Source organism: Mus pahari, chromosome 10, assembly GCF_900095145.1.
Source record: "Mus pahari chromosome 10, PAHARI_EIJ_v1.1, whole genome shotgun sequence".
Classification (NCBI taxonomy): domain Eukaryota; kingdom Metazoa; phylum Chordata; class Mammalia; order Rodentia; family Muridae; genus Mus; species Mus pahari.
The window spans coordinates 2,590,691-2,617,987 of NC_034599.1; the positions used below are offsets into that span (position 1 = coordinate 2,590,691).

General features: G+C 39.2%; 1 protein-coding gene across 2 annotated transcripts in view; it reads left to right on the plus strand.

Moving 5' to 3' along the window:
• The first annotated feature begins 644 nt into the window (after positions 1-644).
• Positions 645-27,297, plus strand: part of Pdgfd (platelet derived growth factor D) — a 214,468-nt gene continuing 187,815 nt past the window's right edge. For both annotated transcript variants that reach the window (XM_021207208.2, XM_021207209.2), the window contains exon 1: positions 645-1,073. In XM_021207208.2, coding sequence (XP_021062867.1) covers positions 950-1,073 — 124 coding nt within the window. In that variant the 5' untranslated portion in view covers positions 645-949. The remainder of the gene's footprint in view (positions 1,074-27,297) is intronic.

The following is a 27,297-nucleotide window of genomic DNA, read 5'->3' on the forward strand; positions in this document are numbered from 1 at the left end:
TATGTGTGTGTTCATTTTCTGTTGTTGTTTGAGACGAAGTCTCTCCTTGTAGCCCTCTTCTGCCTCTGCCTGAAGGTATACAAAGAGTCCCCGCTTCTCTTCCTGAATTTTGTTATTTTAACTAACATGATGGATGATGTTGGTTACTGCGCTTACTGTAGCAAAGGTCACAAATACATCTGTGCGCCTTAGGAAGGATGACTGGCTTTGTTTTTCAGTTGACATCACCGGTAAGTCTTGGTGACTGGGCCTCAAGGCAAGCTCAGCATGGGCTTCTTTGTGATTGAGTTTTCCATGGAAGGTAGAGTAAAATCTTGCTCAGTTGATTTGAGTTCTAGTATAATAGTCATAGCAGACTCCAGTAACCAGGGCCAGCAAGCACTTAGTGGGCTGTCAGAGGATTTGACCACTCACCTCTAGAGTTCTAGCCTTCTCTCACTCCTCCTGACCACTTTGTGCCCTACTCCTGGCCAGTTTTTATAAATTCCTGGGAGATGGAAAGGATCTGGACCACCTTCAAACTGGACATGCTCAGTGACAGAGCTATTTTGGCTGGGACTGTGAGCCAGGACTCCAGGATCCCTGTTCCCAGCCACACTGCCCAACAAGACACAGCCTCCCTTCCGCAGAAGAGCCAGAAGCTGCGACGCCCGCTCCCTGCAGCCTGTGCTGCAGCCGCTGTCCACCGGAGGGGGGCGAATCCACGTCAACCTGTTGTTTGTCTAACTCCTATTGATCAAGTCAGCGCTACAAGGAAGTGCGGCACACACAAGCGCTTGGAAAGTTTGGCTTGCAGGAAGTTTTGGGAGAGCTGCGCCAGTAACTGGGCGGCCCAGAAAGCGCAGGCAGTGAAGGCGCAGGGCTGTGCAGTAGAAATCTGCCGACTCAACCCTGTGGGCTTTTTTTATTTACTTTTGGAGCGACGCTGTCCCTAGGTCGCTGAGCCCAAATGCAACGGCTTGTCTTAGTCTCCATTCTCCTGTGCGCGAACTTTAGCTGCTATCGGGACACGTTTGCGACTCCGCAGAGCGCATCCATCAAAGCTTTGCGCAATGCCCACCTCAGGAGAGATGGTAAGCGATTCATTTGATTTGTGTTCATCATTGAAAAGGTCACATTTGCTATTGTCAAGGTTCGTTGGGTCACTCACCCGCCCCCACCTCCTCCGTTTTTGAATTTTTCAAATGAACTCAGAAGGCATTCTCTGGAAAGGATTCTCTTGCCTGCTCCTCACCCCTCCCCACCCCCGCTAAAATTGCCCCTCAATCCATAACTACTAGAGAGTGTGTTTAGTGTCCTAGAGGCCATTGGGGGAAGTCCTGGAGTACATTGGGGGGCGGGGGGGGCTAAAGTGGCTTTCTCCCCTGCACCTTAGAATCATATCAGTAGGTGTGTGTCCTGGAGTAGTTGATACCAGGATGTGGCTGCCTCCTTCTAGGGTTAGAATGCTGCATGCTGTGTTCATCTTGGCATTGTGGTGGGTGGTGGAGTTCAGTGGCCATTACAGGATGATGTAATTCTTATTTATTTATTTCTTTATTTTAGTTAGGGGAATAGGGATGACACGTTTCAACATTGTGGTTAATTTTGCAGCAGACTGGCCATGTATAAGTCATTTGTTTTCGAAAGAAGTCAGTGTTGTCCTTTATGTCCCTCAAGTGACTTTCCCTTGGAGTTCAACAAGGGTCAGGAACTAACTGTGTGAGAGGCAGAGCTCCTGGAATGTTCTTGTAGCACAGGGGACCTGGCTTTTTGCTTGGTTTCCTTTGTATGGAAGTTTTCCAAGCTCCTGAAATGGCTGTCCTAAGAAAGGTACTGAGCATGCATGCTTGTTCTCCTGTCCTGTGGGAGATACATTGGAAAAATAGGTCCCAGAAACTCCTAATTGAGTTTGGTTTTCTCTTGAGACTTAGGCTCTCAGCTGTAGCCTGTGGTCAAGGTACAGTCCTTGTGGTTGGGTACCTGGAATACCCCAAAGCGTTTTTGGCTTTTGTTTTCCTACATGAAGCTCATTATCTCCTGCTTGGTTAAAGTACCCAGAGCCTCCACTTGCTTCCATATCACTGCTCTTCCCATCAAGGACATCATTGAGTTGTTCTCAGTGGCTTGGTTAAACTAGAAACATTTAACCATCTTGGTAAAATGATAGTAGCCACCTTAGTGTATTTCTTGATATGTTCTAAATTCAGACTTCCTTAAAAGGCTCTTGGAAATTTCTTTCTGCTGACAGGTAGAATGTAGAACAAAGGGCAGTGTCTCCAAGTTATCCAAAGTGTTGAGGTGTGTGGCCTAGGAACTCAACTCCCTACTGGATAGCAGTGTTTTTGTAAAATATTATGATGGTATGTTTTGAATGACCTCCCTCCCAATTAAAGTGCAGAGGTTTTGCTCTCAACTTTAAAGTAAACAAGGTTAAGTGTCAGTGCACAGTGCACATTTGCAGTTGGTTTTCCTGGAGCGTGTCTCCAGTATGCACAGATCTTCTTTGAGTTTTCAGCTTTGCCTTTTTGGCTTCATAGAGTTAAACACCATGTTGATGTATAATTTTAAAGCCATAATTTGTAACCCTCCCAAGTATTGGTTACAAGAATTCAAGGACAGAAAATGAAAAGCATGCCGTCATTGCTTATTAACCCAAGAATCTGAATCAAATCCAGTAAAACAGCTCAGAAGTTTTCCATGCTCCTCTTTCTTTTGTTGGAAAGCACACTCAAATTTTAATTTTCTTTATAAAATCTGTTTCTCTATATAGTCTACCAATGCACTTCTCAAAAAACTGATACTGTCTCTAGATTTTCTCATATTTTAGCTGAAGCTGTTTCATAGTTACTCCTACAGTACACACACACACACACACACACACACACACACACACACATGTTTAATATTACTTAATGTTTTTCTCTTTAACAATCTTACCTTTAAAAACTGACTGAAAAAAAGGAAAGACATGGAAGACAATGCTGACATTCAGAATAGTTTCTGAGAAAGATGGTTAAAAGGAGTGAGACTGGTTGAAAGGACTGGAAGTTGATAGTGTTACAGTAACGTGCTTTTTCCCAAATAATGAAGTTTCATTATCTGTGAAGAGATGATTTAGTAATTTAAAATATCAGGGCAAGAGGATGATTGAAAGAAAAAAGCCTAAAATATTCTTTGAGGGTATCTTGGTGTTAATGGAGGATAAAGGGTTGAGTGACAGCCAGAGAGTGTTGCTGAGACAGCCTTTGTTCATTCTTTCTAGTTGGGATTGACTGCCCAGTGCTGGATTCAATAAAGGAATCATAAGGGAAGGCCATGTACCTGATAGAAATGGCTTCCAGTGATGTATTGGAATCTTCATGGGCTGGTTCAAATGCTCTTTGGAGAGGTCTAAACACCTCTGAAATTCCTAATGCAGACCAGGGAGAAAGTTCAATGTATCACATCAAGTCCTTGCTCAGGCTGTAGACATTTTTCATTTGCTTTCCTCGGTTTCCCTCAGGACTCATTAAGGAGGATGTAATTTTGCTATTTTTGACTCTCAGATGAAGACAGCATATAAGTCTGGGGAGGGTGTGCTTGAGAAATATGCTCAGGGGGAGGACAGAAAACAAATCTGACCAACATTAATTTAGTCATTAGAAGATGTGGTGAATAGTCACTGAACCCCTGAGTGGGCTTGGGCTGCATGTGGAAGCCATTATTTAAAGGTAAGGCTAAATTCACCCTTGAATGCCATGTGTTCGCTCTTTGCAGTTCCATTAGCTGCTGCCCAATTGGGGAGCTGAGAAAAAAATTATGAGGGATTAGGGCAGGTGCTCCATGAAAAGGAAATGAGATGGATATTCTTGATTATTTTTTTAGCCTGATAGGAAAAGCTTTGGTTTGATCCTATGTCTAGGAGGGAAGCTAAGAAATGATTAAAGACCTTAGGTTTATAAACAATAGTTTCCTTTTATAAGGTGATGGGTCCACTAGAATGTTCTTTCACAGTACTGTTCTTGTTGGGAAACAAGTACTCCAGATTTTTCCATTAAAAATAGCTGAAGAAGGGCATCAGAGGAAGGTGGTAGATGTGATTCAAGTGAGATTTTATAGGTATGGAAGAATACATTACAGTAAATTGAAACACATAATGTATTTATATTTCCTTATATTGTATTATTGTCATTCTTGGTTAAACTGATTTACCTTAATCTTATCTCTAAATCTATACAAGATCCTAATTTAGTAGCCACATCTTATTTTAGTGTCTATGCAATTGATGCTTTCATGATAATAACTGTTCACAACAGGTGATGTTCAGATTGATACCAGTTAAATGGCATTATTAATTATTCCAAAATCTAACTAAATAGCACTCCCTGCCTAGAGAGTTAAGAGTGCACACCTGTCTCCAAGTACAAATACGTTGCTGGTATGCAGTGATTTTAGATCGTACTGTTTTGCTAATAACTGAATTGTCTACAACTTTATCAGCTAGGGAGAGACCTTCAGGATCTGCCCTTGTGTTATGTTGGATTCTAAAGCAGCGAGCCCAAGTCTTAAGCAATGTGCCTTCTGGGGCCATACAGATGACAGCACACTGACCTTGGTCAGCAATCAGAGATGAAAGGGGTTGGCAACAAAGGAGGAAGATATAAGCCATTTCTTGTGAACATTTTTTGAGAGCTATGAGCCATAAGAATGTCTACATCTTGTGTTCATTTGTTTTTAGATTTTCTGTTCAGTTCTAAGAGTATAGAAGCTTCAAACCTTATGATGCCATATCTGTGTCTGTGTTTTAGGTGTTTTAAATGCAACTTGGCTTTGACTTTATAATAACATGGTTTGAAATACTTAATTGAAATTCTTTTGAGAGAAGGACAAGGACATAGGTCTTGGGCGATTCTGAGAGTAAGGAAACTCAAGTTGGTGTCCTTAGAACCTACTTAAAACTGGATGCAGGGTCAAGTCCTCTCTCCCTGAACTCTTAAGGGAGGCAACAGGCAATGTGAGAAGAATCTCCAGCAGTTTGTGGAGAGGAAGCCTGGTGTATGTAGGAAGGAGTTAGTGAGTGCCTGCTTTGTCTTTATTTCAAAGTGTAAAGCAAGGACCAAGAATGTACCATGTAAGAACCAATACCAAGGCTGTATTGTGATCTCTGCATGTATGCAGTAGCATATATGACAGAATTCATACAAATGAGCACAAACAACTGTAACAATAACAACAACAATACACACACGCACATACACACACACACACACTCACAAACACACACAATGGTATATGAACAAAAAGCTCCTGTAAAAAACAAACAAACAAACAAAACCCAAACCAAACAAAATAAAACCCAAAAGACAAAACAAAACAAAAAACCAACCAAACCTCCATCTGAACCTTCCACAAGGCAGATTAACTGATTCGAACTTTAATCATTGTAGAGAGGTTGGAATATTGCAAACCTAGAGCCCAACTGTCGGTGGCCATCTTTAGCCCTGCTAATAAATAGCCTTCTATTGTCTGGCTTTGTACCTGACTTAACATGTTTGTAGTCATTAGGCAAATCATTTAGAATTTACAAACAGACGTCTACACCACAAATCAAAAATCTAAGTGCCATGAGATTGCATCGGAGGCCGTGAAAGGGGTTTTTCTGCTTTGCTCTACTCACTTGCCTTATGTCTCCACCAATGTGTTTTAAAAATATCTTCATTCATGACCTTCTTTGTTCTGTTATTATGAAAATCTCATAAAAATAGAGTATGGAATTTAGGACAACATAAATATCTGGTCCTAAGTAATGATGATTGGTAATTGCCTTGAGAATATATTATTTCTTATTCCCTTTGAGAGAGAGTTCTCTTTTGGGGAGTGCACAGGTATCTGCATGCTATGCATTGTGATGTCTTGGGGTACCTGAATTCTGTACACTGTTGGTTGTCCTCATATATCAGGTTGCTGTGCATTGTAGGGTTCCCTGAAGTGTCTGGTTGCTGTGCATTGTACAATATCCTGAGGTGTCTGGATGATGTGCATATATAATGCCCTGAGATGTCTGGGTGCTGTGCATTGTAAAATGTTTTGAGATGTCTGGGTGCTGTGTGATGAATGGTACCCTGAGTTAGGTTGTGAGCTACATTGGCTGAAATTGATTTTTGTCTGGAGGATTTTTTTGATGAACAAAAGTATGGCCCAATACAGGGGAATGCCAGGGCCAGAAAGCAGGAGTGGATGGGTTGGGGAGCAGGGCAGCGGGAAGGTATAGGGGGCTTTGGGAATAACATTTGAAGTGTAAATGAAGAAAATATCTAATACAGAAAAAATTTAAAAAAAAGAAAGAAAGTAAAACCAAATTGCTTCAGGAAGGCAGGACCAAACAGGGAGCAGAATCAGCAGAGTCCCTGCTTTGTCTCTTCAACTCCAGGTGGCTGCAGGTAGGATTCCTCCAAGTATCTGTGGTCTCTGAACCCTGTCATTGTCATTTTAAAAGTCTGGAAGGGACATGAGCGTTTTCTGTCTTCCTCCTTGAGAGCTAAGTCAGGCAAATGCTGTTCTTTCCGGGACTCTTGAATTTTTCTTGTTGAAATGATCTGATTGGTATTTCAGAGTGCTGTATGAACACCTTTGGATGGGAACCCTTTGTGAACCAGGTGTAGGATATTTGTAACTCATGGATACCTTATTATTTATCTCTTGAAAGGACCTAGAAAGTTTTCGGGTAGAAATGAATTGGTGTACATTAAGACTCATTCAGTTACTTCTTTTCAAGCACTTCCTTAATTGAGCTCAACTGTCTACTTCTAAAGATGCCAATGACACCAGCAGTGTTTATCATGGATCCTTGACTGCACTCTACTTATTTTTTATGACACTTTTTTTTTTTAATGACTGTTTTGCTTTCTTGATATCTACCATATCCTGTGCTGAAATTTAGTTTTCTAGCTGGTCATGACTTATCTGGAGCCAATAACAGAGAATAAAAACAGATAGCTCCAACTGACTTTTTGGTTCTTTTTAGGCAAAGGGAAACTGGCCCTAGAGATCATGGGCAGATATTAAACCTGCTGGACACCCTCCAGGTTTCTAGTTCTTGGCAGCAGATAAGCCCAAATATATCCCTGTTGTTCTGTTTTCTATGGAGGTTTTGAGATTTTTTACAAGATTTTTAGTTGAGAAAAGTACGTCTCATAGTTAAATTGTGAGAGTCAATTCACTATATAGTGTGGCAGGTGCTTTTATGGGGAGCAGTGCAATAACTTCTGGGACATCATGAAGATGTGGGTAACTGAGAAAGGCTTTCTGACAAGGGCAAGATGGATGGGAGTTTAGAACTTGTGGACAGTGACAAAGGAGAGTGGAGTTTATCAGCAAAATTAAAGATTTTCTCAAGTTTTGGGGATGAGAATTATAAAAACAGTATTAATAAAATAAAATAAAATAAAATAAAATAAAATAAAATAAAATAAAGGAATGACAAGATGCCTCAGTGAGTAAAAGCACTTGTGGTACAAGCAGGATACTTGAGTTTGATTGCTGGAGTCGATGCAAAAGTGGAAGGACAGACTAGACTGTACAAAGTTGTCCTCTGCCTTGACATACATAAATTTCCTCCCGTTATGCACATACCAAACAAATAATACACAATTAAAATGCAAGAACTTACCTACTCATGAAGGACCTGGGAAGAAATATAAGGGAGCTTGAATTTACTTCTGAGAGTGAAGGACAGCCATCAAAAGACTGAACTGAGATGGGGGATGTTTAGCTCATGTAGAAGAGTGACGAGTTATAAGGCACAAGGAACTGGGCTTCAGCTCCAACACCATAGAAAGCTGAATATGGTGGCACACACCTGCTAATTGCCTCACTGAAGAGATAGAAGCAGGAGGGTCAGAAATTCAAGGTCATTGTTAGGTACACAGGGAGGTCAAACCTAGTCAGGGCTACAGGGGACATTGCAAACCCTCCCATAATTACATACATACACACATAAATACATACATGTTTTCATACCTGTATACATACATGCGTGTGTGTGTGTGTGTGTGTGTGTGTGTGTGTGTGTGTGTGTGTGTGTGTGAAGGGAGGAGGGAGGGAAGAAGGAAGGAAGTTTTAACTGAGAAAGCATCATGGCATTTCAGTGTTGAATGCAGGAAAAGTGTATCCTAAGGAGTGAATTAGGCCAAGGGTGGATAGAACCAGACCCCTTACAAACCCATTGCCTGCATGACATGTACACAGATGGTATTAGTTCATTTTCAGAATGATAGAAGACATGAGTGTCAGCTCTACTTCAAAATCTCCAAATACTAGTACTCAAAGCCACCTGCTAATCACTATGTCCTCTCAACTCCAGAAGCTTTTCAGTCACTCAACATAAAATATTGTATTCTTCAGTTTTTCTCAAGGAAATGTGGAAGGTCAGAAGAACTTGGATAAGGTGCTATAGCACTGAGTGACTTCACACATCTGCATTCTAAAAGTAAACACCATTTAAAACCAAGCATCTTTGCAATAACTTTGTGGGACCGATTCAGCCAAAGCATATATAATAAGGAAACACATCTAAGACAGGAGCAGTTAGAAGAGGTGTCTGTCTGCACATAGAGTATTTCAGGACCAAATACATTTCCGGAAGTCATAAGTAAAGGCATAGGTTCACAGTTTGTACACAAGAAGCATGTCTTTATGAGGGTTTTCTCCACAACAAGAATGAAGTATGTTTTGTTCTGTTTCACTACAAGCATTGATGATACCTCCCATAATATGTCTTTTTTTCCTATCTACACCTGGTCTACCTACATCAATATATTATGTTTAGTTATATTCTATCACGTGATTTGTGACGTTTATGGTTTGTTGATATTCACATTAGTAGGTGTGAAATTGGCTGTGCAGCAAGAAAAGGTGCATGAGCTGCCTTTCAGCCCTGGGAGTGACATTTACTCAGATTTTCAGATTTTCCCTCAGCACTGTCTTGTAGAATGTGTGCATAGCATGAAGACACTGTTGGGCATGTGTAGTGCTGCGCCAAATATGACTTGAAACTTTATATTTCGTTTTAATTCTCTCTTTATTATTTTCTTTATTACATTTCAAATGCTATCCCGAAAGTTTCCTATACCCCTCCCCACCACCACCTCTGCTCCCCTACCCACCCACTCCCACTACTTGGCCCAGGCCTTGCCTTGTGCTGGGTCATATAAAGTTTGCAAGACCAGTGATGGCCGATTAGACCATCTTCTGCTACATATGCAGCTAGAGACACAAGCTCAGGGGGTACTGGTTAGTTCATATTGTTGTTCCACCTACAGGGTTGCAGCCCCCTTCAGGTCCTTGGGTACTTTCTCTAGCTCCTCCATTGGGGACCCTGTGTTCCATCCAATAGCTGGCTGTGAGCATCCACTTCGGTGTTTGCCAGGCACTGGCATAGCCTCACAAGAGACCGCAATATCAGGGTCCCTTCAGCAGAATCTTGCTGGCATGTGTAATAGTATCTGGGTTTGGTGCCTGATGATGGGATGGACTCCCGAATGGGGTAGTCTCTGGATAATCCATCCTTTCATCTTAGCTCTAAATTTTGCCTCTGTACCTATATCCTTTCATGAGTATTTTGCTCCTTATTCTAAGGAGGAATGAAGTATCCACACAATGGTCATCCTTCTTGGTTTTCTTCTGTTTTCCATAATGTATCTAGGATATTCTAAGTTTCTGGGCTAATATCCGCTTATCAGTGAGTGCATATCTAGTGACTTCTTTTGTGATTGGGTTACCTCACTAAGGATGATATCCTCCAGATACATCCATTTGCCCAAGAATTTCATAAATTCATTGTTTTTAATAGCTGAGTAGTACTCCATTGTGTAGATGTACCACAATTTCTGTGTTCATTCCTCTATTGAGGGACATCTGGGTTCTTTCCAGCTTCTGGCTATTATAAATAAGGCTGCTATGAACATAGTGGAGCATGTGTCCTTATTACCAGTTGGAAGATCTTCCTGGTATATGCCGAGAAGAGGTATTGTTGGGTCCTCTGGTAGTACTATGTCCAATTTTCTGAGGAACTGCCAGACTGATTTCCAGAGTGGTTGTACAAGCGTGCAATCCCACCAGCAATGGAGGAGTGTTCCTATTTCTCCACAACCTCGCCAGCATCTGCTGTCACCTGAATTTTTAATCTTAGCCATTCTGACTGGTGTCTAAATTATTTTAAAGAATTTATTTTATTATCTATTCATTTTTAATTAACAGAAATTTATATATCTGTGTTTAAAATGTTTTGAAATATGTGTTTATTGTGGAATGGCTAAAACAAACTTATTGGCATATATAGCAGCTCATATACATTTTTGGTGTAAGAGCACTTAAAATCTATTTGACAGTTGTTAAGCATGTGATATTTTGCTAATAACTGTAACAATCAACTTGTCTACATTAAGATTCTTGGAGTTTTACACTTGAGCTGTGACATGACTGAGCATGGAGACAATCTCTTGAGTGCAGTTGGCTGTGAACAGGAGTTGGGCAACTATTGACCTAATGTAACAAGAGAATCACACATTCTGCATTTCCCTGGAACAATTAATATGCAACATAACAACAGTAGCTTTTAAGAAAGGCCGCTGAAGCACCCTTAGTCATGGGAAAAGCAACCAAATGAACCAATAAATAGGCAACAAATTGACTTCAAAGCTTAAATGAGTGTAAAATTGTATACAAATAAGCCCTTAGGGTCCTTGTAGAAAAGAAACAACCACTGGGCTTTACTTAGCAAGAAGTTCTATCCTACTTGCTTAGTGACTTCCATATCTGTGCACAGAACATTAACATGTGATTAGAACAGAAAGGAGCACTGTTTTTGTTTGAAGTCTTCACACCCTGGGCACTGAACCAGGGAGACCTAGGGGTTTTCTTCTGCCCACGCTTTCAGGCTTCAGAATGTTTCCATAAGAACTACACAGACATCTGACTTAGGTTACTGTTGTGGTTTCTTTAAAAATTTCATAGTCAAAATTTTCAACATGCCATACTGTATTACCAAAGAATGTTCTCATACAAGTATGTATTAAAATGTTGAGTACATTTCCTCAGATTCAGAACTTTCCATTCATCTCTTCTCTCCTCATTAGTCCCATTGGGTCTCCAGACAGACTCATTTCTGAATATATGTATATTCATATATGTATATATGACTATGCATATGCATTCATATATGGATATATAACTTTCATGTCATATATGCATTCATAATTTTATGAATCTATATAAAATCGAGGAAGCACACATGAGATAAACATTTTTTGTCTATCTCATCCCAATTTTGCCTGCCTAATGTGGTCACATCCACTTGCACCCAGGTTTCTGCAAATAACATTATTCTTTACAGATGAAAACCATTCAGTTGTGTCTAGACTACATTTTCTGTATCATTTCCTTTGTCCTTAGACACCAAGGCTAGTCCCATAGCTTAGCTAGTGGGACTAAAGTGTGAAGAAGGTTGCTGTGTGAGTATCTATATGATAGGCTAATGTGGAGGTTTGTAGGTGAGGACCCAAGAGTGGTATAGCTGGGCATATGGCAGATCTACATTTAGATCATATGTGTATAGCTGGGCCATATGATACATCTACATTTAGATTGTGTGTGTGTATGTGTGTGTGTAGGGGGGTCGTCCATACTAATTTTGAGAGATTTATTACAGAGATAGATGGAAAGATTTCTAACTTATTTTCACATGTCAGTAGAAATGGTTAGATCATGTTCAGTGCAATTGTTTATCTTTAAAATGATCATGTCCTTGATCTGTCAAGAAAATTTTATGTGTTTCATAGTTGTGTTGGTTTTATAAGCTGAAAATATAAATAGCTTTATAATATATGAAGGTAAAGCAGAAAATCCTGTGTTTACTAGGAACCCCTACTGGAAACTACTTGTCTGATTGTAGCTTGTAGATGTGTCTGGTTAAGAGGGCCATGGAGAGGGATTGTTTTGGCTCTGTAGGTTAGATCCCACTGGACTTAGAATCCTTAATAAGGTGTGTGTGCACAAAGCACATATTCAACCTACATATTTTAGTTTTGAAAATGTAGTTTGTGAGCTGGATCAGGTGGAGGAGTTGGTAACACTTTCATGAAGGCCAGATGGTAAATATTTTAGATTTTCCAGGTCCTAAGATCTCAGTTCTGCAATCAGAGCAGAAAGTAGCCACAGAAACTGGATAATAGAATTGAGATGGCTATTAAACTTTCTAAGTTTGTAACATTCATAAAACCTGACTCTCCAAATAAGACTGGAAGCCTGCAAGTCACAATTTATAGAAAATGTACATGTTTTATTGAAGTAAAAGCTGCAGCTGTAATTAGGAAAGGATTCATGCAAAATCTAATTCAAATAAGAAAATAAGGAAGAAAACAATACGAACCAACCAGTACCCCCAGAGCTCCCAGGGACTAAACAAACAACCAAAGAGTACCCATGACTACAGTCGCATTTGTAGCAGAGGATGGTCTTGTTGGTCATCAATGAGAGGAGTGGCCCTTGCTCCAGTGAAGGTTCGATGCCTTCATATGGGAATACCAGGACAGGGAAGGGAGTGTGTGGGTTGGTGAGCAGGGGGAGGGGGCATGGAATAACAGGTTTTCGGAGGGGAAAGAAAGAAAGGGGTTAACATTTGAAATGTAAATAAAGAAAATAATGTAATTAAAAGGATAATAAAACCAACACATTTGTAGCATCAGTTAACGTGGCTTAGCATTAGATCACGGTATGGACTGATGACCATGGATGTTGGATGGATCGTAAATGAAAAGGTATATTGATATAAAGAGAGACATCTTATATCACTTCTCTGAAGAAATATAATTGAGTGAAGGTTAACAATCAACCCTACCATCAATAACAGTAGGAGTAGCTTTGATGTTTGGATGGATTGAGGAGGTGGAAATTTCTTATTGTGTTGCTTTGTTCCAGTCATCTTGGTCTGGCTGTATAGTTTCCTTGGTCTCCTTTCTTTCCATGGTCTACTTTTCCCATGACATTAACTCATGACCTGGGTCTCTACTGTTCATTTCCCTCCCATTTCTAACTTCTCTTATTAGCTCCCTCTTTTTGGCCAACACACATGCTCAGATCACTTTCCCCTGCCCTACAGCAAATTCTGGACATTTTGCTGCTTCTCTTCATGACGATGTTCTATAAACATCCTAAATACCCCCACTTCCTTTCCTCTTCAGTGCCTCTTCTTATTTGAAACCATGCCATAGCCCCAGTGAGCCATTCTGGTGAAGCCACTAGGCCTTGTAGTCTTCTCCAACTGAACTATGGTGTGAAACCTTCTCTTCACTTAAGGGGTACTAATTTTCTGTCTCGACTCTCCCAGATGATGGGTTTGAAATGATGGTAGAAACAAAGCCAAAACTAACACAGTTCTTATTTTAACTTCTTTGGAGAAGCAAGATTAGAGAAAGCCTGAAAATATGTTGGGAGTGAGAGGGTGAGTCGGGGAGCACCCTCATAGAAGCAGGGGGAGAGAAAACCAGGACAACATTTGAAATTTAAATAAATATAATATCCAGTAAAAATATGTTTTATGTTTTATTTCTTTCTGACTGTTATCAGTGAAAGAAATGAGAAATATCTGAAAATGTTCTGGGGATCCTGTTAATATAAAGGATGCCTGAAGAGAAAGGTAATATTTTATGACCTATCTGCAAGGGCATCATGTGTGGTTGAAAAATGATTTTGCTTTAAAAATAAACATTGGCTCCATACCTAGACCTGCCCTGTGTTGCTGAGTACCCTCCCCCATTGGTTTGCTCTCTTACATGTCCTACAAATGCTGGTGTGTTCCTGTGTGTTTTACCTGTTCATTTCTCTCACTGACCCTTCCTGGAAAATCTGACTTTATTCTGATGATTATGTTCTTATGGGCACATAACCCAGCAGCCTGCATTTTTTTTTTTCTGACTTTTTGGTGAACACTGATTTGTTTGCTTACTTGTGTGATTAGCCAAAGCTTACAGTGAATAATCCCAATGGTACTTATGGTAAGTCTTTAATTCAATAAATAATAAAGTGAAATATTTTGTTTTTTGTTTTAAAATTCTTTTATTTATCCAATGCATAATTCTGTGGCAAACAAATCATGATGGCTTTTGAGAAAACTCCCCAGTGACTGCACTGGTCAGCTACAGTATTTTAAACAGTAGTGCCTACTTTTATTTCTCCTATTTAATGCAAGGGTCCAGAGAAGAAGTTAAGGTTTGGAAAATAGCGTTCAGAGAGAGTCTGCATGAGGCTTTTTAAGAAGGGAAGGGATGATGAATAGGTTTGCATTCTGTTTATAGAGCTACCTAAGGTAGCTTATACAGCATCTTCTGTGGAAAATATTACTAAATGAAATAAAGTGTGCATTTATATAATAATAAGAATTCACTGGCCAAGTCACTCAATTGAGAAGAAAAGGATTTTAAAATAGTTCATGATTTTTAAAAAGAAAGTGGGAGTTGAGAGCAAACAGCTATGAATTTAGTTTAAGTAGGGTTTACAGAAATGCATGAATGACTCAAAAACTAACAATGGTCTTCAGGGTTGGTCCTGCACTGCATCACGTGTCTGTAAACCTGGCTGCAGTAAGCATCAACCCTCCAAATTCTGTCAGGGTATGGGCTGAAGCCCGAGTACATGGATACTCCATTAAGAACTGAACAACATATTTGCTCCTGAGAGTATTTTGTTGCCCTTTCTAAGAAGGACAGAAGCATCCACACTTTGGACTTAGTTTTTCTTGAGCTTCATTTTGTCTGCGAATTGTATCTTCCGTAGTCAGAACTTTTGGGCTAATATCCACTTATCGGTGAGTGCATTCAATGTGTGTTCTTTTCTATTCAGGAACTTTCCCCCACTTTCTCTTCTATTAGATTCAGTGTATCTGATTTTATGTGGAGGTCCTTCATCTACTTGGACTTGATGGAACAAAGTGCAGAGTAGAGACTGAAGGAAAGCCCATCCAGAGACTGTCTGACCTGGGGATTCGTCTGAGATATAGTCCCCAAACTCCACAACTATTGTGGATACTAAGAAATACCTGCTGAACGGAGCCTGATATAGCTGTCTCCTGAGAGACCCTGCCAGAGCCTTACAAATACAGAGTTGGATGCTTGCAGCAAACCATTGCATTGAGTGTGGAGTCCCCAATGTAGGAGCTAGAGAAAGGACTGAAGGAGCTGAAGGGGTTTGCAACTCCATAGGAAGAACAACATCAACCAACTCAACCCCCCAGAGATCCCAGGAACTAAGGCACCAAGGAAGAAGTACACATGGCTCCATCTGCATATGTAGCAGAGGACTGCCTTGTCAGGCATCAATGGGAGGAGAGGTCTTTGGTCCTATGAAGGCTGGATAGATGCCTCAGTGTAGAGCAATTGAGGGTGAGGAGGCAGGAGTGGGTGGGTGGGGAAAGGAACACCCTCATAGAAGCAGGGGGAGGGGTGATAGTATGGGGTTTTCTGGGAGCAGGAAACCAGATAAGGGGATAACACTTGAAATGCGAATAAATTTTAAAAATTAATTAATTAAAATAATAAACGAAAATGTTGAAATGGAAAAAAAAGAAGAAAAAATAAAAAACTGAGCGATAAAAAGACACTGTCAACAAGACAAAAAGGCCACCAACAGATTGGGAAAGGATTTTTACCAATCCTAAATCTGATAGAGGTCTTATATCTAATATATACAAAGAGCTCAAGAAACTGGACTCCAAAAACTCAAAAAATCCCATTAAAAAATGGGGTACAGAGCTAAATAAAGAACTCTCAACTGAGGAATATCGAATGGTTGAGAAACACCTGAAAAAATGTTCAACATCCTTAGCCATCAGGGAAATGCAAATCAAAACAACCCTGAGATTCCATCTCACACCAGTCAGAATGGCCAAGATTAAAGATTCAGGTGACAACAGATGCTGGCGAGGTTGTGGAGAAATAGGAACACTCCTCCATTGCTGGTGGGATTGCAAGCTTGTTCAACCACTCTGGAAATCAGTCTGGCGGTTCCTCAGAAAATTAGACATAGTACTACCGGAGGATCCTGCTATACCTCTTCTGGGCATATACCCAGAAGATCTTCCAACTGGTAATAAGGACACATGCTCCACTATGTTCATAGCAGCCTTATTTATAATAGCCAGAAGCTGGAAAGAACCCAGATGTCCCTCAATAGAGGAATGGATACAGAAACTGTGGTACATTTACACAATGGAGTACTACTCAGCCATAAAAAACAATGAATTTATGAAATTCTTGGGCAAATGGATGTATTTGGAGGATATCATCCTTAGTGAGGTAACCCAATCACAAAAGAAGTCACTAGATATGTACTCACTGATAAGCGGATATTAGCCCAGAAACTTGGAATATCCAAGACACATTATGGAAAACAGAAGAAAATCAAGAAGGATGAACATTTGTGGATACTTCATTCCTCCTTAGAATGAGGAACATAACTCCCATGAAAAATTATAGGTACAGCGACAAAGTTTGGAGCTGGGATGAAGGGATGGACTATCCAGAGAGGACCCCATTCGGAGTCCATCCCATCATCAGCCACCAAACCTAGATACTAATGCTCATGCTCATGCCGGCAAGATACTACTGAAGGGTCCCTGATATTGTGGCCTCTTGTGAGGCTACGCCAGTGCCTGGTAAACACCGAAATGGATGATCACAGCCAGCTACTGGATGGAACACAGGGTCCCCAATGCAGGAACTAGAGAAAGTACCCAAGTACCTGAAGGGGGCTGCAACCCTGTAGGTGGAACAACAACAGGAACTAACTAGTACCCCCTGGGTTTGTGTTTCTAGCTGCATTTGTAGCAGAAGATGACCTAATCGGCCAACAGTGGGAATAGAGGCTCCTTGGTCTCCCAAACTCCATATGACCTAGCACAAGGCAAGGCCTGGGCCAAGTAGTGGGAGTGGGTGGGTAGGGGAACAGAGGTGGGGGGAGGGGTATGGGAATCTTTCGGGATAGCATTTGAAATGTAAATAAAGAAAATAATAATAAAAAAAAAAAAAAAACAAAAAAAAAAACTGAGCGATAGCAGCAGTAAATGCTAAGGCACAGTTATGATTTGGCTGAAGAGAGGAAATATATTTGTGGTAAATCTCCACCTAAATATGTCCCGGCAATGAAAACACAACACAATTAATAACATGCTGTGTGCCTAGATTGGGCAGATCTACTGCTACACTACCATCTTCCACAGCTTATGAGACCTCTTAGAACTTGCAGTTTCTCCAGGCCATGTGCTTCTGCTCTGCTTTTCTCCTTCCTCCTCCTCTGTGTCCTCTCCCTCTTCCATTTTCTATTTCTTCTCTCCCCCAGCTTCCACTCTACCTTCCCTTTTATTCGCCCAATCATCAGCTCTCCTTTATTTTACAAATTAAGGTGGGAAGCAGGTTTACAGGAAATCACCTGAGTGCTGACTCATTCCTTGTTCACAACCACTCACAGGAGAATGGAATTAACATCAAATATAATTAGCCCCAGACATACACTTATGAACAAATACAAGGCCTTATGTAATCCAGTGTTACTTAATTGCTTGTTGCCATTGTTGATTATTTGTTTTAAGATACTTTTAGGATTCTGTTTCATTTATCAAACACTGACTGCTGCTGTTTTATCCTAGTACTTAGTTTAGATAAGGTGTGTTAGACAAGTTATTTTTAACACAGTTTAAAAGTGAAAGGCACCTTTCTGCTCTTTAGTAAGGGTACAGTTTCTCTGATATTATACTGATTAAAGTTTTAACCAAAAAGTAACTTTTAATTTGACTTTTAAGACTATATTTATGGTTTTCTGTGTGTTCAGATCTTAGAACAAATATTGGAATACTATAAAAGCCAGTGTGTACACTCAATTAACAACTTGTAAGACTCAACTTTTTGAAACATTATGATAATTTAACTCCTGGATGGCAGTAGACAGAGAGGATTCATATGCCCTATTTTATTTGTTTGTTGGTTGGTTGGTTTTTGTCTTCTTCTTTTGGTTGGGAATGTAAACTAATCTAAGACACTCATATTTTCTAAATTTAGTTCTTAAAAACCAATAAGAGTAATGGGGACATGTCACTTATATGAAACTATTCTTTTCTGTATACTATTGATAAATTTGAGGTCTGATTAAAAAAAACATGTTGAAATAGTTGCTGTGCATTCATATACCTTTAAAATAAAGTTTGAGGTCATTTGAAAATCTGCTCATATTTTAAAATATTTTAGAGCAAATTGGAAAACCATATATTAAGTAGCAGGCTATAATGACCCAAGCAATCACTACCCTAATGTTATAATTAATAAATATTACCCCATATGGCAAGGTTTATATATGAGATTACATTAAATATCTTGCCCTGAGGGAAGTGTCCTGTGTTATTTTGAGGAATTCCTAATAAATGGAATCCCAGTATCCTTCCTTACAGAATAGGGACAGATGGAAGTTGGCTCATTAAAGAACAAAGTATAATGATGTGAAATGTAAATGTGTGGGTCACACTCACATACAAATTCAAGCATATAAAATAATGACTACATTAAGTGATAGGAACAAGGAAGAGATAGATCTAGGAGACTTATTTGTACATGTTAAGACTAATGGCATCTGGCAAGATCTCTCAATGGATAGAAAGGTTGCCTGCTAGCAAATTCATATCTGAGTACAGTACCTAGTGTCCACACAGTGGAAGTAGAGAAATGACTCCTCTAACCTCTATATGCATTCTGTTGATCAAGTATATATACACACTCAGATGTATACATACATACATTTGTACATACATATACACACACATGCACATAAACATGTATATTCACATGTACATATACATACATTAAATAAAAATAAAGTTTATTGGAGAGGAAGTTTATTGTAATTTGGAGAATTAATGTTGGGAGAAGAATGCTAAGCATTCCAGTTGGGTTTTGGAATTCAGAGCTCTTGGCTGACATTGAATCCAACCCTTGCCACTCTGAACCATTTTTATCCAAAAAAAAAAAAAAATAAAAAATAAAAAAGACACTGTGAACAAACTTTTAGTCACCTAAGTAAAGAAAGGGAGAGATTCATTTTTAAAATATATATATAATCCAATATGTATACAAACTTGATTTTGGTGTGAAATAAATATTGTTTTAATTATTGGGTTTCTTTTAGAATGATTTTAGTGATGGTTAGTTTTCCAAGTCTGCTGTGTAGTTTACATTTTAAGCAATCTCAGACTAGCCACACATTGAACATTGTCTGCTATTGGTGCTGGGTCATTACCAAGGTCAGTGAAACTCTTGAAGTCATTTTCTTAAACAAGCTAGCCTTGCTTTATTTCTGACATATAAACAAAATATGGAGCTGTGAGTCTTTTTGTGATTTGCTGTATTGAAAACGCCTAAAGAGAGTTATAATCTCAAGGGAAGGAATCTAAATGCACCATTGAATAAATAGAAAGTAGTAAACATGAATTCAGTAAGTATATGTTTCCTATGGGTTTTATTTTGTATTAGTAAGTCAAAAATTATCCTTAAAAATAATAACTTACCATCTTCTCATAGAATTACAGTTCACAGATCATGTCATGTCCCATGAAAAGGTTAAAATACTTGGTATTGTTCTTATGAAATCAGCAACTACACTTACTTTCAACAGTGCTGGCTTTCATTTTCATCCCCAACTGAATTTGAGGTAGGCAACGATAATGTTGCCTCTTTTTATTTCACTATTTTAAATAATTGCTCTTTTGTGTTAAACAGTAAAAGATCTATGAAGAATAGAATCATATTGTCTGTTTGAGGGACTTAACCATTATAGATTTGACAGAGATTTTTATGCAGCTGTCTATATCTCCTAAGATTTAGAGGCTTTAGGCAGCATGCATCTGCAGGTGATCATTTTTCAGAAAAAAGAAGGAGGAGGAGGAGAAGGGGGACGAGAAAAAGAAGAAGAATTTTATTTATATTTAAAAAAAAATAACTGTTAAGACTTTAAAGTATTCAAATCCCTGTTTACTATATGATGCCAAATTTAAAAGCAATTAGTAAAAATCACTACAGAAATATAATTCATATGTCTTTTACTGAGTAATATACATATCCCAAGCTTTTAGCTGTATTTATGTTGGCATTGTCTTTAACATAATTATAACTTACCTTTGTACAAACTACAATAGTCTATTACATTAAATTCCCTTTAATGTTTTCTAGTATCTTATTTTTTCCTTAACTGACTTTTACTACATCCTTTTGAATTCTTTTTCTAAGAGAAGCTCATATATGATGATTTCCTAGGAAACTTGTGGGATACATTTTTCTATTTGTGGAGAATTCAAGCAAATTGCCCAGTTTGAAGCCTCATTGCATAAAGGACCACAGCACAGAATTGCCAGGTTAGATGGGAAAGTCTTTTTCTAAGCAAGAAATGCCCTCAGGAGCTCTTAACAGTCTGATGTGTGTCAGGACACAGCAGGGTTCTTGTGTTGTTGAAAACATTCTATTCCAAAGGCACTTTTCATTTTTCAACATAGAAGTGAATTTAAAAGCAGTCAGTTTTTAAATATGCCTTGATATGAAGTGTGTAGTGTTCTCGTGAAATCTTTTCCTTAATTCATGCTCTGCCTTCCATGAAGAACATAAACTCCATAGTGCCTTCTGGCTTTGGTTTCCTGGCTTTTAGAGTAGTGTGTGGGCTAAAGGAGATATTCAATGAACATTTGCTGATTGATTGAGTGAACAGCAGCAGAGTACAATCCAAGTGAAGCTCAAATCATCACAAAAGGGAGAGGAATGTGGTTTAAAGAGACAGACTCATAGTGCTACTAATAAGTCTTAAACTTCAGGTCCCTTGATTGGCCCCTTATAAGGCCCTAAAATTTAATTTTATAGTCCCAATTTGGTGTTCCCTTTCCTACAGAGGCATCTTCATTGTATAAATTCACACTCCACAAAATCTACACCATTGCTTTGTCTAGGGTTAATGCTTTCATCTTGTCAGTGCAGGTTTGGCTTGAAGTATTATGGAAACAACATAAAATATGCTTTAACAGATGAGCAGTAACACACCAGGGGCTTTATTTTCCTAAAATTGAGAGTAACTAAATTAGGGTGGAACCTGAATCAATCTCAGTGACTAATAGAATACCCTCAACCATTGCCAGAGCACACATCAGTACTCACAAAGACATGTTGCCTTTGTATCCAAAGGTATGTGCACACCTGTAGAACTTAATTACATATTCTGTGATGCAGCAAAATATGAAGGTAATGGAGTTTTGTCTCTTTAAATATTTAATAAATGGTGTTTCTCTGAACCTGAGTGATACATCAGTTAGGTAATTGTTAATAAGTTAGTGTACCAGTCTCTTTAGGATACCACAACAAAACCCTATGGGCATAGCTGCTTCAGCAGCACCCATCCATTCCCACAAGGCTGCCAAAGTCAAGGCCAAAGAGCAATCAAATCTGGATTTCTGGTCAGGCAGCCTTTCTGGCTAGCACTGGGTCACCTGCTTGCTGTGCCTTTCAGGTGACCTTTCCTTTTTACTCCTGTAGAGAGAGGGGGCTTCTGAGGTCCTATGTGTAAAGACACTAATCCTACTGCCCAGATGAGAGCTTTGCCTAACTTTCATCACCTTTCCAGAGATTTTTGACTTCAAGCACAGTCATCTTGGGACTTGGGACTTTAGCATAAGAACTGTGGCCGGGCAGTGGTGGCACACACCTTTAATCACAGCACTTGGAGGCAGAGTTCAAGGCCAGCCTGGTCTACAGAGTGAGTTCCAGGACAGCCAGGGCTACACAGAGAAACCCTGTCTCGAACCCCACTCCCAAAAGAAAGAACTGTGGGATATGTGACTCAGTCTATAATGATTAGTTTTGAGCAAGAAAGACAGTAAAAACATTCTACAGAAAGATGGCAAAAGGGAAAACAAGATACATTTTAAAACAGTGTAAGGCACCAATCAGACATTGCTTCACTACTGTCTACCTTGGGTGCCACCTGTTGTGGAAAATATTAAAAAGGACCTGCAAGTTCCCACGCTACCTCAGGCAATTCTCTGCCCCTCTATCACTGACTCTGACACAGTACTGCCACCTCTGTCTCTAGCTCGCCCGCACAGTGACCGATTGCTGTGTTCCCAGCTCTGGTTCATTTGTATCTAGATCTGCTAGTTCCTTCTTAGCCATAAACCCCTGGAGATGGCGGTCCCACATTTCAGTAACCAAGTAAATCAAAACTCTCAAAGCTTATAATTAGCCAGTATGGTTTATATAAACAAATTCTCAATTCACAAGATGGCCATACAATAATTTCAAAGCCAATTGATAATGATAAAAACTGCCCCCCAAGATCACACAAGTTATGCCAATTATTCTATCCCTATATGACATTCATAACTACCTGTGACTATTTAAAACCACACAGGGTCAGGATTTTCTTCATGTCCATCCTCGTCCTGCTTTTCTCCTCCCTCCTCTGAGTCATGCGCAACTATCCCTGCAACTCTTTGCTCCGTTTCCCTTTTCCCTGACCAATCACAGCCCTCCTGCTGCACTAATATTTTAATGTAACTGGACAGAGAAAATTCCTGCTATATATCACCCTTTCTGTTTAACTAAACAAAAAAACAAAAAACCAACAAAACAACAACAATAACAAACCCCTACTTTCTGTCATACTATAAATTGAGCACACCCAGTCATCCTTTTTGTCATTGACCTACAACAATGTCATCTGTCCTAGCTTAAAAGACTTATAATTTTACACCTGACTTATGTCCTGGCATTAGATTGTATGCCATCTGAAAACCATGTTCTCAAATCTGTTCTCTCAATGTAAATAGTCTGGGCTGGCTATGGGACTATAAGTCTTCAACCCTGTCAGAAATCTGAGGCTGACCAACATTAACTGAAAATATATAAGAAGCCTAACACAGCCTCCAGAACTGAGACAAATTGTAGAGACACCTGCCTATCCATACAGCCCCAGTAAATCAGGAAATTGGAGCATGTCTTCAGCCTTCTGGCCCAGGATCATCTGACATACGTTAGAGAAACAGGAACATTAAAGATTAGCCAATTCTGTCTCGGCAGAACTAAGTTGTCCTAACCTGTAAATTGTGTCCTTTTTCTGGACAGTATTTTGTCTGTAGATGAAATGAGCCAATTTCTGCCCAGTGGTGACCTAGCCACAAATGTGCACCCTAAATTGGAGGTAAGATTCTCAGCTGTTTCTTTGAATCCATGAATGGGAAGCTGTTAGGAGCAGAATTGTCTCAACAACAAGTGAATAAATAACAATAAATGTCACATTCTGTGGATTTCTGAGGTTTTTGAAAACCAACTATCTAGGAAAAGTAATCTGGACTGTTCTTCATTAACAGCTTTCAGCTATTTCTAATTAAAATAACCGAAAACACACTAACAATAAACTCAGAGTCATGAATTTGCAATTTGGCCCTTAACTCACAGGCTTACACATCTCAGATCAGTTTATAATAATAGTTATAGAAGGACTGGGTCTAAGCCCCACACTTTAAAAATTTTTGTATCAATAGAAGAAACTTATATCAATGAGAACCTAGATTTTGCATCAAAATGAATTCTATACCAAAATAAGAAATTATGACTTCAACGTAGTCACAATTATAAAGAATCTATGGCTTTGCAATCAATTCTAACTATTTCCTCCCTGTTCCAATTATAACCATTTCTACATTCCATAGAAAACCTATAATAACCACCTCCAGCTCCAAAGCCCGGGGAACTGGGGCAATGACGTTTCATAACTTCTTCAAGCTGGATATGGGCGTTGAGATACTTTGAGGGGGGGAAGGGTAGGGGAAATGGGGGAGTTAGTTGGCCTTAAGAAGGCCATACCAATGATTAATTTAGTCTCTGATGTCTGTGTCTGGACTGGATATAGCTGAAAGCCCAGGGCATCAGGAGATGAAGCAGTTCAGTTCAGCAAGTCTGACGAGGAGACTCACCAAGGCCGGATATTCTGTAATACACAAATCTCAAAACAACATTTTAGTATCATGAAGATGTGGGTTTTTTTGTTTGATTCTCTGGAATCTAGTCCTCTGGGTGTCTCCCTTCATTATGTCTGATTCATATACCTCTGGAAGGTGTAAAAGCCCTAACCAACCTTTCTAAACACACAAAGACAAAACCTTTCTCCCAAAACAGCATACCCTTCAGTCAGTGGGCAAGAAAGTTTGTATCCTGCCCTATCTTCCAGAGGAATATAAAACCACAAAACTCAAAATCACACCCATTTTGAAAGTTAAAACAATACAAAACAAATGAAGTAAGCTAAATTACTGTATGTGCCTATTCTTAGGTCTTGTTTATTTTACCAAGCAGGATAAAAACTCAAGATCCCTGTGGAGCCCACATTAGACAGAAAGTGATTATCTGGTGAGTCATAGAAAGCAATCTTCATACCATCTTACTGTTCGGCTCTCTGCCTAGAGCATTCATCTTGTTATACCTTATATTTTATACCTTATATTCATAACTGATACCTGATCATAGAAGTTAGTTATCACTGCTCTCATTACTTGGAGTCAGTGACTAATTTTCCCTATCCTAGTTTCAAACCACGGGCGAAAATCCTCACAGGATTCAGACAAAATCTTTGTATAAATCTTTCCTAAAAGCAAATAATTCCAATTTTATGAATTCACAGTTCAATCCATCTCTGGCCTAAGAAGTAGACAACTTCATTTTCCTTCTAAGTTGGAACAATCTGCAACTCCCCACAGCAGGGGGCTTCAGAGTCTGTGTTGACTCAATTCCCATGCTTGAGTCCGTGTGACTCATCTAGAGCTACTTAAAAAATAAAAATCATAAAATAAAATTCTAGCTCTCAGGCTAATAATCTTACATTTCTAGTGGATTCTTGATCATCACGTTGTTTCAACACCTGTTGCACTAATATTTTAATGAAATTAGACAGAAAAAATCCTGCCACATTCATGTTTTCCTCAGAGAGAGAGAGAGAGAGAGACAGAGACAGAGACAGAGACAGAGACAGAGACAGACAGAGACAGACAGAGACAGACACAGAGACACAGAGAGACAGAGAGAGAGATTGAAATGGATGGGTTAATTTTGGATCTATTCTGTGTAATAATTACTGCAAAGCATTTATCAGCAGAATTTGTAATCTAAGCATTTTGTGCCTAGTTAGTGACTAGGGATACACTCAGATATTTTAAGCCAAAATAAAAATGCACAAATTTTTAACTTGCATTTTTCAATTAATGAATTTAGTATACTTTCATTAAATAAGAGGGTTTATTATTGCATACATAGGGGAAATGATGTATTAAAGAAATTCACTTATTGTATCATGTGGCATTCAATTTATACCGGTTATGGTTAATGAAATTCATTAACTTGAAAGGAAAATCTAACCCGTGAAAGCCTGTACAGAATACTGAGTAAGGGAAGAAGAAAAGCCTTTCTCTGCCACTCACTAGCAATACATTCTCGGGAAGTTGCCCTCTGCCCACCTCAGGATGCAGAGATTAAACAGCATCAACAGCAAAACCCAGTTGTAGGAAGTGAATGTAAACATGAAATAATCGCTGTCAATAAAGCTGTCAGAAAAGCATTTACTGCAATGAGAGGAAAACAACATACAATCAGTGGGGAGGCATTTAGATACCTACGAGATACTTACTGAAGAAGGACATTTCCCATTTCCTCATTTCCTCCTCTTTCTACTAAATTGTAAATGGTGAACATCATTGTGGCTAAATTGTCAGATAAGTGGTAGTGGTTCCTTGTTCCCTCCTTTCCTTTTTTTTTTTTTTTTTTTTTTTTTTTTTTTTTTTTGTCTCTTTTTTTTTTTTTTTTTTTTTTTTTTTTTTTTTTTTTTTTGATGGTGGTGGTGGTGCTTGTGATAGTAGGACTAAATAAATGTACTCTTTAGCTTTAGAAGGTTTGTTAAAGCCCAAGATGCTGAAGGGGGCTGCAACCCTGTAGGTGGAACAACAATATGAACATTGGGAAGAGAGGCCCCTTGGTCTTGGAAACTTTATATGACCCAGTACAGGGGAAGGTCAGGGCCAAGAAGTAGGAGTGGGTGGGTAGGGGAACAGGGAGGAGGAGGGAATAGGGGACTTTGGGGATAGCATTTGAAATGTAAATGAAGTAAATACCTAATAAAAAATTGGGAAAAAAAAAAAAAGGTAGTCCAGGTTATATTGCTCCTTTTGGCTACTAAACCGTGGCATAGAGAGACAAAACTCACACAATGGTTATGGTCTAATTTTCAGCTATCTTTTTCTTCTCTTTCTTATGTATTAAACACGAATCTAAATACAATTGAAAGAGTGAAATCCATTCCCACTTGTAGGCAAAATATTTTGCAGTCAATTTTAATAAAAGTTCAACCTCTCCTCTTGACCAATACCAACCAAAGTCAGTGGAAAGAAAAAGGTATTAGAATATGGGGAAATGGATGTGTTTAGCAAAGGTTCTTTGCTGGTGAGCACGATCTTCTTTGCGAACAGTTCAATCACTTACCAAACACCAAATACTACTCAGTAGCTACAGTCCAGTCCTCTCAGCATGCAGACACCACAAACAAACAAGCAGCTGTAGTTCAATCCTGAAGAAACCACAAGGTTTGCCAACTAGCCCAAGGGTCCTGAAGGGGAAAGAAGGTGCAGGAACATCACAAGAAGTTCTTTGGTGAGTTTCTCTCAAAGGCTGTTTTGTCATGAGTGCACAGAGCTCAACAATGCTATGTAAGGTAGACCAATACACACATGTTGTTAGTGAAGAATATCAAAGCAAGCCAAACCCCTTTTACTGTCTGTGGGGTCATATTTATACTCCTTCATCACACGTCCTTTCACATGTTTGCTATAGCAAAACATCCCTTTACCTGTGTCTGCTTCAGGAAAATATTCTTTCACATGTCTGCTTTAGCAAGATATACTTTCACCTGCATGCCCCAGCAAAACATCATTTGACATAACTCGCTTTCCAAAGAAACCAGAAGTTTCCACTTCACCATGTTACTCCCTTCCAAAGCTTTTCTGAGTGTCTAAAGAAAACAGAAATGTATGTATTCTACCATAATTCCACAAGCAGAAGTTCAAGGTGAGACAATGGTCACATTGCTTACCATAGAAAGGTTGTACAGAGAATCTTTGTGGCTTTACCCACATTATCCTGAGCTCAACCTTCACTGTCACCCTTCCTTCCTTCCTTCCTTCCTTCCTTCCTTCCTTCCTTCCTTCCTTCCTTCCTTCCTTCCTTC